This window comes from Moschus berezovskii, chromosome 14 (genome assembly GCF_049115385.1).
Source record: "Moschus berezovskii isolate FMDL1 chromosome 14, NW_MosBer_1.0, whole genome shotgun sequence".
In the NCBI taxonomy this organism is placed as follows: Eukaryota; Metazoa; Chordata; class Mammalia; order Artiodactyla; family Moschidae; genus Moschus; species Moschus berezovskii.
Genome location: NC_142473.1, coordinates 39160644 through 39174894, shown reverse-complemented (window position 1 = coordinate 39174894; position 14251 = coordinate 39160644). Strand labels below are relative to the sequence as shown.

Here is a 14251-nt window from a genome sequence, read left to right as displayed (position 1 = left end):
TTCCAATGAATATTCAGGACCGATTTCCTATAGGATGGACTGGTAGGATCTCCTTGCAGTCCAAGGGACTCTCAACAGTCTTCTCCAACACCACAGTTCAAAAGCATCAATTCTTTGGCAATCAGCTTGCTTTATGGTACAATTCTCACATCTATACATGACTACTGAAAAAACCATCGTTTTGACTAGACAGATCTTTGTTGGCAAAGTAATGTCTCTGCTTTTTAATATACTGTCTAGGTTGGTCATGGCTTTTCTTCCAAAGAGCAAGCATCTTTTAATTTCATGACTGCAATCACCATCTGCAGTGATTTTCGAATCCCAGGAAATAAAATCTCTCACTGTTTCCATTGTTTCCACATTTGTTTACCATGAAGTGATAGGACCAGATGCCATGATCTTGGTTTTCTGAATGTTGAGCTTTAAGCCAACTTCTTCACTCTCCTCTTTCACTTTCATCAAGAGGCTCTTTAGTTCCTCTTCACTTTCTGCGGTGGTGTCATCTGCATATCTGAGGTTATTGATATTTCTCCTGCCAATCTTGATTCTAGCTTGTGATTCATCCAGCCCAGCGTTTCTCATGATGTACTCTGCATATAAATTAAATAAACAGGGTGACAATACACAGCCTTGACATACTCCTTTCCCAATTTGGAATCAGTCTGTTGTTCCACGTCCAGTTCTAACTATTGCTTCTTGACCTGCATACAGATTTCTCAGGAGGCAGGTCAGGTGGTCTGGTATTCCCATCTCTTTCAGAATTTTCCACAGTTTATTGTGATCCACACAGTCAAAGGCTTTGGCTTGTCAATAAAGCAGAAATAGATGTTTTTCTGGAATTTTCTTGTTTTTTTGATGATCCAGAGGATGTTGGCAATTTGATTTCTGGTGCCTCTGCCTTTTCTAAATCCAGTTTGAACACCTGGAAGTTCTCGGTTCATGTACTATTGAAGCCTGGCTTGGAGAATTTTGAGCATTACTTTGCTCATGTGTGAGATGAGTGCAATTGTGTGGTAGTTTGAGCATTCTTTGGCATTGCCTTTCTTTGGGATTGAAACAAAAACTGACCTTTTCCAGTCCTGTGGCCACTGCTCAGTTTTTCAAATTTGCTAATATATTGAGTGCAGCACTTTCGCAGCAGCATCTTTTAGGATTTGAAATAGCTCAACTGGAATTCCATCACCTCCACTAGCTTTGTTTGTAGTGATGCTTCCTAAGGCCCACTTGACTTTGCATTCCAGGATGTCTGGCTCTAGGTGAGTGATCACACCATTGTGCTTATCTGGGTCATGAAGTTCTTTTTTGTACAGTTCTGTGTATTCTTGCCACCTCTTCTTAATATCTTCTGCTTCTGTTAGGTCCATACCTTTTCTGTCCTTTATTGAGCCCATCTTTGCATGAAACATTCCCTTTATAGCTCTGATTTTCTTGAAGAGATCTTTAGTCTTTCCCATTCTGTTGTTTTTCTCTATTTCTTTGCACTGATCACTAAGGAAGGCTTTCTTATCTCTCCTTGCTATTTTTTGAAACTCTGCATTCAGATGGGTATATCTTTCCTTTTCTCCTTTTCCTTTAGCTACTCTTCATTTCTCAGCTATTTGTAAGGCCTCCTCAGACGCCATTTTGCCTTTTTGCATTTCTTTTCCTTGGGGATGGTCTAGATCACTGCCTCATGTACAGTGTCACAAACCTCCATCCATAGATCTTCAGGCACTCTGTCTATCAGATCTAGTCCCTTAAATCTATTTCTCGCTTCTGCTGTATAATTATTAGGGATTTTATTTAGGTCATATCTGAATGGTCTAGTAGTTTTCCCTACTTTCTTCAATTGAAGTCTGAATTTGGCAATAAAGATTTCATGGTCTGAGCCACAGTCAGCTCCCAGTCTTGTTTTTGCTGACTGTATAGAGTTTCTCCATCTTTGGCTGCAAAGAATATAATCAGTCTGATTTTGATGTTGACCATCTGGTGATGTCCATGTGCAGAGTCTTCTCCTGTGTTATTGGAAGACGGTGTTTGCTATGAGCAGTGTGTTCTCTTGGCAAAACTCTATTAGCCTTTGCCCTGCTTCATTCGGTACTCCAAGGCCAAATTTGCCTCTTACTCCACATATCTCTTGACTTCCTACTTTTGCATTCCAGTCCCCTATAATGAAAAGGACATCTTTTTCAGGTGTTAGTTCTAGAAGGTCTTGCAGGTCTTCATAGAACCATTCAACTTCAGCATCTTCAGATTACTGGTCAGGGCATAGACTTGGATTACTGTGATGTTGAATGGCTTGCCTTGGAAATGAACAAATGTCATTCAGTCATTTTGAGATTGCACCTAAATACTGGATTTCAGACTCTTTTGTTGACTATGATGGCTGCTCCATTTCTTCTAAGGGATTCTTGCCCACAGTAGTAGATATAATGGTCATCTGAGTTAAATTCACCCATTCCAGTCCATTTTAGTTTGCTGATCCCTAAAATGTTGATGTTCACTCTTGTCATCTCCTGTTTGACCACTTCCAATTTGCCTTGATTCATAGAACTAAAATGGCAACCCACTCCAGTACTCTTGCCTGGAAAATCCCATGGACAGAGGAGCCTGGTAGGTTACAATCCATGGGGTTGCAAAGAGTTGGACATGACTTCACTTTCTTTTACTTTTCATGGACCTAACATCCCAGGTTCAGATGCAGTATTGCTCTTTATAGCATCAGACTTTACTTCCATCACCAGTCACATCCACAACTGGGTGTTGTTTTTGCTTTGGCTCCGTCTCTTTGTTCTTTCTGGAGTTATTTCTCCACTGACCTCCAGGAGCATATTGGGCACCTACTGACCTGGGGAGTTCATCTTTCAGTGTCCTATCTTTTTGTTTTTTCATACTGTTCATGGGGTTCTCAAGGCAAGAATACTGAAGTGGTTCACCATTCACTTCTCCAGAGAACCACATTTTGTCAGAACACTTCACCATGACCCGTCCGTCTTGGGTGGCCCTACACGGCATGGCTCATAGTTTCATTGAGTTAGACAAGGCTGTGTGGTCCATGTGATCAGATTGGTTAGTTTTCTGTGACTTTGGTTTTCATTCTATCTGCCCTCTGATGGATAAGGATAAGAGGCTTATGGAAGCTTCCTGATGGGAGAGACTGACTAAGGGGGAAACTGGGTCTTGTTCTGATGGGCGGGGCCATGCTCAGTAAGTCTTTAATCCAATTTTCTGTTGATGGCCGGGGCTGTGTTACCTTCATGTTGTTTGACCTATAAGCCAAACTATAGTGGAGGTAATGAAGATAACGGTGACCTCCTTCAAGAGGTCCCATGCACGCACTGCCACACTCGTTGCCCCTGATGTAACCTGATGTAGCCTGACGCAGGCCACCGTCAACCCACGCCTCTGCCAGAGACTCCTGGATATTGACATTAATATTGAGCTTTTAAAGATTTCTGGTCTCACCTAGAATACAATTACACACATCCAATCATTCTCTCTCATTCATACAGACACACACATGCAAAATCACACACATATACTGAGACCCACACTCACACACACATATTTATTTACAAAGAACTGTCACATCCATTCTTTTATCCATTTCACTGTAAAGGAGAAGGGCTATCAGGGATCATTGTCCCATTTTATTATTATTATTTTTCATTGTCCCATTTTAGAGGTGGGAGAATGGGCTTCTCTGGTAGCTCATTGGTAAAGAATCTTCCTGCCAAGTAGGAGATGTGAGTTCGATCCCTGGGTTGGGAGGATCCCTTGGAGTAGGAAATGGCAATCCACTCCAATATTCTTGCCTGGAGAATCCCATGGACAGATAGGGGCTACAGTCCATGGATTCAACTTAATGACTGAGCAGAAGCACAAGCACAAGAGATGGCAAAACTCAGTCCAGAGGAAAGAGGTATCTTATCCAGGACTGAGATAGAGCCCAGACCACTGCTCCACCTGGGTCATCCCTTCCCTCTCCCTTCCCTGACCCTCTGTGTAGGAAACACTAAGCGGGCTGACAGTGCTGGGGGCAGGGTACATAAGGAGAGCTACCCCAGACAGACAGGAAGCCCTGGCACCCTGCCCCATCTCTGCCCAGCCTCCAGCCTCACTGGGTGCTGAGGTAGTCTTAGACCCCGTGTCCCAACCAGTCAGGTTAGGCTTTGTGACTCCCAATGATGGCCAGCCCAGGGGCCCTTCCCACTCTGGCCTGGGCCTGCTGGACCATGGGGCCTGGAACTCCTGCCCTGGAGCATCATGGGAGGGAACAAGTCAAGACTCTTGCGATCTTTGTGCCTCTTGCTGGCATCTTGGCTCCTGACCTGGATAGGGTCTCGCACCCACCTCTTCTCCTCTCCCTCTAGGTTGGGGGCTCGGTGGTACCTTCCTTGGAAGGATGCTGCAGGACATGTGAGTGAGCAAATGTAGGCCGGTGGGGTGGGAGAGGGGGCTGTGGTCGGGGGCACAGGGTATCATGTTGGGGCTCAGAGGGCCAGGTTCCTGGTCTGGCACCTCTGGTGGTGGCTCTTCCTGAGAGAGTAGATGAAGGGATAACACCCCCACCATGGCGTTCACAGAGCTGATGTAGGGCTGCAGGTGGGCAGGGGCCGTGCTCACATCCCTGTCCCAACAAAAGGCTTCTGCTCCTTGTTGGAGATGGGGGGCATTGGGATGTTGGATCCAGGAGGTCAGAGACTCCCCAGCTACTCCGCCTCCTCCAGGCCTGCCATGACCTCCAGCCCAGATGCCCCCGCATGAATTCTCCCTGTGCTCCGGAGCCCTGTCTTGGAGGTGCCTCCTGGGTGGGCCTCAGGCACGTGGGCTCCCTGACCAGGTCTGAGTGAGAGCTCTGAGCATCTGTCCTCACCCCTACCCCTGGAACCCACAGCCCAGCTGCATGTGTGTGCGTGTTCCCATCAGCCTGAGGACCTTTGACCCCATGCCTCCCATCCCCCAGGGCCCTTGACCCTCCCATGGAGGGATGTAGGATATGGGACCCTTTTAGGTCCACCTCACATATTCCAAGGACGCTGAGTTCAGTGCCTCATTGACTGATCTCTGTTCCCTGAGATCACAACTCTGTTGTGATCCCTGTGCCTCTGTTTCCTGGCACAACTCACGTTCTCTGAATGTCCCAGGTGCTCCATGTGACCCATGACCCATGTACCTCTCCCCAGGTTTCCCGGGGACCCTGCTTCCCGTGGTCCCCATTAGCCCCGCGTCTCCTCCACGTGTTATTGTCCACTGCCACCCAGGTACTCCTCTTGGAAGCCCATGGGGCTGGAGGCGTGTAGCTGCATTGCTATTTCCGACAATGTCCCTATTGCTAGGTGGCCCCAAGCCCTGGGGGTGGGGGAGGGGAGCATGGTGCCCCGGCTCCCTGCCGCTGGCAAAGGCCATAAGGCCCACAGTGCATGCTGGGTATCAGGCTGCGCCCTGGGCTTGCATGGGGATGCTTCAGCAGTGCCCGCTCTCCTGGCACCGCATGCCCACCAATGCCCAGTGGTTTGCTCCTGCTGGCAACTCAGCTGGTCTCAGTCCAGGACCCTGACGCCATGGCCAGGACAGCCCTTGGTTCTTCTGCTTCCTGGGAGCAGAGAAGGAGGAAAAAGTGAACTTAGCTCTGGCTAGGAGATCTCCAGCAGGTGTGGTCAGAAACCCACTGTGGTGAAGCCCAGAGGCCAGAAGACAGGATTCCACCCTATTTCCTGTGGGCACGCTGGGGTCACAGAGGGAGTCTATGCATCTGGGTAATATTTGTTTAGCACCAATATGCCAGGCCTTGTTCTAGGCCCTGTAGATAGAGCAAAAATGACAGTCTCATGGAGTTGACGTTTTAGTGGGAGAGTGAAAGAAAGCGTGAAAGTCGCTTAGTCGTGTCCGACTTTGTGCGACCCCATGGACTATACAGTCCATGGAATTCTCCAGGCCAGAATACTGGAGTGGGTAGCCTCTCCCTTCTCCAGGGGATCTTCCCAACCCAGGGATTGAACCGAGGTCTCCTGCATTGCAGGCAGATTCTTTTTACCTGCTGAGCCACAAGGGAAGCCATATTGCTTAGTGGGAGAGACAGAATGGCAAGTAAAATTACAGTAAGATGGATGTAACTGGTTTTATGAGGGTTGAAATTTATGCACTTGGGGGTGGGCTTCATTAAGAAAAGGATCCCAAATTTACAAATCAATATTGAGGTATGAGAGTGAAGATTTACTTAGAATGAGAACTCAATAACAAATTGTGGAAGGAGACTGTGCAAAAGAAGACCCTACAGCTTACGTGTCAAGAACATCATTTCCAATCTGTCTCTCAGGATGGTGACAGTGCCCCGGATAGAAATAGGGAAGGGAGGGATCAGGGAAGGAGGCTGGGTGGAGGGAGGGTGCTGTCATTTCAGAAGAGGACTAGGAAAGGCCTTGGTGAGGAAATATTTGAGCAGGTGAGGGTGTGCATGAGCCATGTGATTGGTTGTTTGTGGGAAGCATGGTCCAGGAAGAGGGTTTATCATGGACCATGATAAGCATGGTCCATGCTTATCAGTTTCTATCTCTGTGATGGCTGTGTGAGGTGGGCCTGTCTTATTTGATAGCTATGGAAACCGAGTGATCCTGCTGTGTGCAAACATTGACAATGCTAGGGCCTGGGGCTACCATTCACTCCAGAAACTGCAAAATCTGAATGCTTGAACAAAAGCTCAGAGAGGGGAGAATACACACCCAGGGTCACCAATGCGTTAGACACAGGTGTTGGGGCTCGGGTAGAGGGCAGCTTGCTTTGTCCCCATATCCTCCTCTCCCCTAGCCCAGAGCCCCCAGGCCATCTCAGGCATCCTTCTCTGTCTCACCATCTCCCCTGCCTGGCTGCCTCCAACTCCTTCCAGGGCACTGGGTCACGAGCTTTTCCTCTGGTGGGGAGAGGCTCTAATGTGGGGCACTAACACTGGTGGAGGGGCCCTCCAGCATGACACTAACCCCCTCCCCCCAGTCTGGCCCAGCCTGCAGCCCCGGGAGCACTCATTAGCTGTAGCTGCCTCACTCACCTGTCCCCCCAGGTAAAGAGGATGGGCGCTCCTGCAAGAAGGTGACAATCCGCATGACCATCCGCAAGAATGAATGCAGGAGCAACACCCCTGTGCGTGTCTCTGGCAAGACTGTGGTGGGGGGTGGGGTGAACTGAATATGGAAATTGAGGGAGCTCTGGGGGGAAGGAAGCCACACAGGCTGCCTCACTGGCCTGCCTATCTCCAGGTGAACCTAGTGTCCTGTGATGGGAGGTGCCCGTCCGCCAGCATCTACAACTATAACATCAATACCTACGCCCGCTTCTGCAAGTGCTGCCGCGAGGTGGGCCTGCAGCGGCGCTCCGTGCAGCTCTTCTGTGCCACCAATGCCAGCTGGGTGCCCTACACGTTGCAGGAGCCCACCGACTGTGCCTGCCAGTGGTCCTGAGGCCTGGGGGTGGGGGCTGGTCAGACCACTGTCTGCTCTGGCTGGCCTAGTGTAGGGTTGGGGGGGGCACTAAAAGTATGGAGAGCTGGTACGTGCTGAGGGTGGGATGGTGGGCAGAGCACAGAGAGTGACCAGAACCGGCCACACTGGCCCATCCTGCCTCTCCCTCCTCCACATATGGGAGAGTGCCACGGCCTGGGGCTCAGGGAGCTCAACTCTTTCCCTGGCTTGAGGTCTGGGAAGGGTCCTCTGTCACCGAAGACTCTGGCTGCAGTGTTGATGGAGGAGGGGGCAGCTTTCCTGAGAAGCCGGGACCAAGGCTGGAGCCAAGACCCAGCAGAGAGCCTGGATCTGATGACCCATCCTCCTCCTTGGCCCTCTGGACCATGGAAGAACCACAAACTCAGTAAAAGGAAAGAGGGCTTTAATTGCAACACCCGAATCTGCACAGTGTTGTCCAGGAGGGCTTCCCAGAAGCAGAGAGGGTGGGTTCCCAAGCCCACGTGCTCTCACCAGTATCTGCGAGGTCAGGTCCAGAGACTGGGGAGTGCATCCAGTGACCTTCAAGTTTTCCATAGCCCAGAGAGGGGAGCCCTGGTATTCTGTCATTGATCTTGTAATCAGGAAAGGGTTTAGAAGAACAGGGCCATACTCACTCCCACTCTCACCCCTCAGAACCAGCCTTCCTGACAGGTGGGCTGGCTCTGGTGAGGTGTGGTGGGAGGACCCTCACGGAGGGTCCATGTGGCTGCACAGTCCCTCCCTCCAAGGGCCTTAGGGTGTTTAATGATAACTTCAGCCTGCAAGGGCAGACCCTGGCTCTGCCATGTGCCTTTTTTCCAACTACATTGTCTCTGGAGCGGCCCAAGTGTGGGTTTCATAGCTCAGACAGTGCCCAGCTCTCTGCTTCATGAGACTGTCCAGTAGGAGAGCCATGGTCAGTGGGAAGTGAGGCCTGATGGGTGTGTAGCTATCTCTGAGCATCTGTCAGAGCCTAGTCTCTGAACCACAGCATCCTACCTAAAGCCAGCCTGGGGCTCCCTCCACACCCCACCACATGCCACTTTGTGCTGCTGGGTCCAAAAGGTATGAACGTGAGGGTGTTCTGACCCTAGCACTGCCCTGTATGTCTTGAGACGTGTGGCTGCCCTGGCGCCCTTGGGATCGGGGCCCTGTGCCAGGATGGTCCCCAGCTGTTCCTGCAGCCTCTTTGTTCCTGTATCTGTGTTCTGTTTGTATATCCAGTAAACCACAGGAAGCCATCAGGCCTCTGAACATCTCTGAAGGTGTCAGCTTTGCTTTGAATCTGAAGGAATTTCAATTCTGAAGACAAGACCCTATTTTAGGACCCTGAAGGTTACGCTGACTTCTCCTGTTCCACCCTCACTATACACTTACAGGTGGCCACATGTTCTGATGATCACACTGATCTCTGGAATCACATTGTTCCTGGGTTTCCATCCCCACACAGGTACCCTCTCCTGCCTGCTTCTCCTGGAAGCCCACCTCACACCCCAACCCAATGGCAAAAACTCCCAGTCCTGTTCCCCTAGCTTCCTCCTGGGGAACCAACTCTTTTAGGCTAAGACATGAGTGAAAGATTAACAAGAAGCAAATCACCAACCAGCATGCTTCCTGCTCTGCACTGGGGGAAGATAGCAAAGGGTGAGGATGTCAAACCTAAATCAACACTGCTCAGTGGCACTCAAGAAGCCAGTACCCATAGTGCTGATATGAGTGTTCATTGATACAATTATGAGATGTTGATTTACATTAAAAATGCACATACCCTTTGACTCAGCCATCTTATTTCTAGGAAGCTGTGGTGGGCTGAGCAGCAGTCTTTCAAAAACATCCACGTATCAGTGCCAGGAGCCTCTGAATGTGACCCTTACATGGTAAAGGGGCTTTGCAGATGTGATTAAGTTCAGGATCTTGTGGTGGGGAGATGATCTTAGATTATTCAGGTGGGCCCAACGGAATCACAGCAGGATAAGTGTCAGAAGAGACGCGATGATAGAAGCTGAGGCTGGAGTTTATGGTAATTTGTTACAGCATCAGGAAACGAACATGGCATCTAAAGAAGTAATTCCTAAAAAGAGGCATGTGCCAGGATGCTTATGGCACATTGTCTTAAGTTAAAAAAAAAGTTGATAACTTTAAATGCCTATCATTAGGGAATGATTAAAATAACCTAGTACAGTCACACTATAGAATACTATATAGCCTTTTAATAAACTGATATGGTGGACTCTTCAGAATATGTTAAACGAAAGAAGGAAATTGTGGGTCAGTTCCCAGAGAATGACCTGCTTCCTTTATGCACCTATGCAGGGACACACACACACAAACACACACACACGCACATACCCCACCTACCCACCATATCCCTCTCATTCCCTTGAAGGGTTTTTAGGACTAACGAGCCCCTCCCTGGCTGTTTGGGCTGGCTGGTTCCATGTCAGCACTGGTCCTGGAATAGCCTGTTGGGTTCTGAGGGTCCCAAAGGCTGCCGCTGCATACAGAAGGTTGAAGTGACCACCCCCGAAGAGCCTCAAGGCATATCTATAGCATCTCCCCCATCCTTGGTTTCCTCCCCACTCTCTGCACGTGACTTAAAGCTTGAGGGAACCCTGGAGGCCACACACCAGACAAGTAAGGAAACGGAAGCCCAGGACCTGGCCATCAGAAAGCTGGTAGCCGAGTTGGGCGGCTGTCCAGCCTGCAGCCCCCTGTGACGTATTTGCCAACACGGGGGTTTTGAGCTCCAGAACTATCCCATTTTCCGTGCTTCAGGCTCAAGTTCCCGCCCTGATTTTCTGGGCTTAATCCTCTTCCTGTGGAAATCAATAAGGACATTGTGATGGAATGATTCACGTTCAAGGTCAGGCCGGAGCAAATTGGAGGCGACATGCTGATTTTACTGCCCTCACTTAGAGGGGAGCCAATCCTGCTCTCAGACTCCTTAACCCTTTCCTTGCCTCTCCCATCCGCTGTGTCAGCACCTGCCCCAGCTTCAGGCTTCTCTCCCAGGCCTAGGTCTCAGGCCTGTTCACCCACCTGTGGCCCTGACTTTTATACCTCCCTAAGCCTCTGACCACACAAGCCTTGAAGCCTCACACACTTGTCGTGGTGGTTTGGGGGAGGCAGATTGCAAACACAGCCCCAGACCAAAAAGGAACAACTTCAAGGTGAAGGTTAAATGCTGCCTGAGTAAATTCACTGTCCATATCTTGCCTCAGGAAATCTCAGAGCAGAGTGTTTCCTTCTTCCAACCTTCTTTTCAGAATTCCAGGTCCCCTCTTCCTTGCTTTCTTGGGTTTTCCAACATGGGAAGATGGAGAAGCAGGAGGACCCAACTCCTTTTTCTTTTTTTTTAAATGAATAGCAACTCAGATCTTTTCTTGGACTGAAACATGATAGAAGTTTATCTCCCTCTTACTATTGAAAATGAAAAGGAGATGTTCCTGTGTAGCTAGAACCTCGCATCCAAAATGATTCAGAGACTCTGGCTCCTCTGTCTTGAGGGTCTACCGTCTTCAGCACGAGCCTTCAAAAAGTGCCGTGCTTGTCTGCACCCCAGGAGGAGTGCAGGGAGCATGCACTGCAGGTTTGAGAGAGCAGGACTGAAAGTGTCTGGCTCTCTTCCACTCGCATCCCACTGGCCAGAACTCATGTACATGGCCACACCTAACTGCAAGGGAGGCTGGGAGACATAGTCTAGCTGTATGCTCAGGAAGAAGTGGATGTGGGTCTGGTGGACAGTGTCTTCTCAGTGAGGAGGTAAAGATAGTGTGGACAATGCTAGGGAGTTTGGCTGAGGAAATAGAAAAGAGATAGGGCATAAGGTCAAAGGAAAGTTTGCTTGTTTGCTGGTTTGAGGAGGGCAGTGATTTGACCATATATCCTGGAAGGAGCCAGCGGAGAGAGAAGCATTTTGCTGGGAAAGAGATCCAGGCTCTTAGAGATCCCGTGGGTGGCACAAGGAGAGACAGTGATGGACAAAGCTGCCTCTGGCTGGGTAGACCTTGCCCTGGATCTCTATTTATCTCTGTATCCCCAATGTCTAACACAGGGCACTGAAAAAAGAGAAATAACGTGCCTTTAAACATGAAAGCAAAGGACCCGGGCAGCAAGAAGTTAAAGGGTATGGGGTGGGCTGAGCTGGGAGCCAGGTGCCCCCCACATACCGTGGCAGTGCCAGTTAATCCCCTGCAGCAGGCAGGAGGCCTGCACAGCTGTCTTTCCCAAGCTGGAACCATACCCTACCCGGCCGTTTGCCCAGAGGTCTGGGCACCCCATGGATGGGAGCAGGGGCGGGGGCGATAGGTGGGCAACACGGTGGGTGCTGGTACAGCCCCTGCACCCTTGGAGAAGTTGTTCTCCAGAGCTGAGCATCCTCTGGGCTTGTTGCTCAGCCCCCATTCTCCATGAAGACCCACCTCCCTCTGGGCCAAGTGTCCTCCCCAGGCAGCTAAACCCAAACTGTTCCTCCCACACCATGTCTGTTCCCGCCTCTGCCTGTGGCCTGTGCCTCACCCGGAATGTCCTTATCCTCCCTCCCTCTAGGTAGCTCCTCCCACCCTTCAGACCAGCCTAGACTCCTACCTCACTGCAAAACTCCAGCCCACAGGATCCTTCTCTGTGGCCGTTAGCACCACCCCCTACCCCCTACATTCTGATTCTCTGGGGTATCCCATGCCAGCCTGTGTTTGTGCTCTGCTCAGGGAAGAGGGAGGCAGGCCAGCCTCCAGCATTTGTTTATTATTCACCCATATCTCATTTACAACACAGGAGGAAGCTAAGCCTCAGAAAGGTTGTTAAGCAAGTGCACAGCTCGAGGTGAGGGAGGCAGAACTTGAGCCCATGCTTGCTTAACTCCAGAGCCCACACTCACACTTTCCTTCTTAACTCTAGAGGAACAGGAGCATGAAGAGGATCGTGGGGTGCCTGGTAGCTAGTATTCCAGCCCCTTCTCCTCTAGGAGGCCAGAGGGGACAGAGGGCTCTAGTCTCTCTTCGGTTAGTTACTAGTTATAGGAATGCTGGAAAATTTCAAGCCTCCATCCCTCTTTGTGAAGAGGGCTGACAGGTTCTGCATCCTAAGCTTGGCATGAGGGTCAAGTGAGCTCATGGTTGGGAATGGGCTGGACAACTGCAGAGGCCGTGACTGTGTGTGAGGCTGCCTGGCTGAGCCAGGAGATCTCGGCCCAGCTGTGCCCAGGACAGGAGAATAATGGGGGCCACAAGTCCCCTCCAGCCACAGCCCGCCCTTCATCCAGGAGCTCCGGGGCTCATCGCTAGCCTTTGCCTCTGCTGGGCCCCAGCCAGTGGTACACTGGCCTCCACTCTACCTGAAGTCGTTCACCATTTACAGACATTGGAAATGAAGATGGAACAGGAGGCCATGGAAGAGCCTGGACTATGGGGCCAGGCTCTGTCTCTGAGCAGCTGGGTGATTCCTTCTCTCCAAAGTCTCAGTTTCCTTGTCACTAAAATGGGAGAATCTGGCAAAGTGATGGTGAGAATGTTTCCGGATAACACCCCTGGCCTATGGTAGATATTGAATGGAGATACTATTACCACTGTCTACAGAACCTTAAAGATCAGCTTCAAATCCCACATTTTCAGGAGCAGCAAATAGATCTTAGAGAGACAGTGACTTATACAAGCTCTCACTGCAAAGTGAGCAAAGGTGGAGGAAGAATCAAATCAATCCAAACCCAGTGCTCCTTTCTCTTCCTCCTCCAGGGAGTCTTCCCTGAGCTCCAACCCAACCCAGGCCTCCCCGCTTCCACCTCACGGTCTCTGCTGCTGTCTGAGACACCTGCTGGGGCTTTGTCTCCCTCTGAGACAAGGCCCGAGCCTCTTGCTCCTGCTCTAGCCTCCCCAACAGTAACTATCACAAGGCTGGCTCCTCTGCAAGGTGTTCAGATCCAACCCAGGGATGCTCCTGGGATTTGGTCAAACTAGGCGACATTCACTCCCAGGATGGAGGGGAGCAAGGAGTAAGAGAGGGAAGGGTTAAAGGCTTGGCAGCTGGGGAGGGTAGCCTGCAGACGCCCAGCCCAGCACTGGGAGGCCTGCACCATTCCATTCCTTTTCAGATCAGTTACACCCAGCTGTCTCCCTCCCCACCGCCAGTGCCCCTTGGATTAGGCGGGAAAGGATCCCCGGCCTGCAGCCTGCACACGGCCCATGGGGAACAGCGCCTGCAGCCCACGCCTCTGCGACAGCTGCTGAGTGTCAGACAAGAACATAGATCAGCAGGATCCTGGCAAAGGTGCCCCTAGCCCAGGCCCTGGCCCCAGCATGTGCAGGAGGGGCTGCCTGAGGAGAAAGGGGGTCTGCAAGGGCTTTGGGAGGTACAGGGAAGGGACTGCTCCCAAAAATATCTCCTCTGCCCATATGTCACTGTGCCTCAAATTCCACCATTAGACATTTTAGAAACTTTGGGTCTTCAAAGATACCAATTAAAGCTACACTCCGTGGAGTAGCTGGCATGCTTATGCACTGCTTGATAGAACTGTCTTGATAAAATTCAGGAAATATTTATTAAAGTATGGAAGCCTTCAAAAAATGTCTATTCCTTTGTCTCAGTAGTTCCACCAAGGACCTTCACTTAAAGAAAAATGTAACTTAAGCAGTTTATAATATGGAAAAATATTCTGGGGTATAGTTTCAAGATTAAAAAAATTAATGGCCTGACTATGCTCAGATTACTCAAAAGAGCCATATGAAATGACAAACAATAATTTAAAACTAGAAAATTATGTACTTGTAATGAAAAATATGAAATAATTCCATCAATAGGCCAGA

At 50.0% G+C, this 14251-nt stretch overlaps 1 protein-coding gene across 1 annotated transcript in view; it reads left to right on the top strand.

Moving 5' to 3' along the window:
- OTOG (otogelin) overlaps positions 1-8170 on the top strand; it is an 86256-nt gene extending 78086 nt beyond the window's left edge. Inside the window, exons 54-56 of the mRNA XM_055422506.2 lie at positions 4353-4398; positions 7037-7116; positions 7233-8170. Coding sequence (XP_055278481.2) covers positions 4353-4398; positions 7037-7116; positions 7233-7433 — 327 coding nt within the window. The 3' untranslated portion in view covers positions 7434-8170. The remainder of the gene's footprint in view (positions 1-4352; positions 4399-7036; positions 7117-7232) is intronic.
- Positions 8171-14251: the final 6081 nt, after the last annotated feature.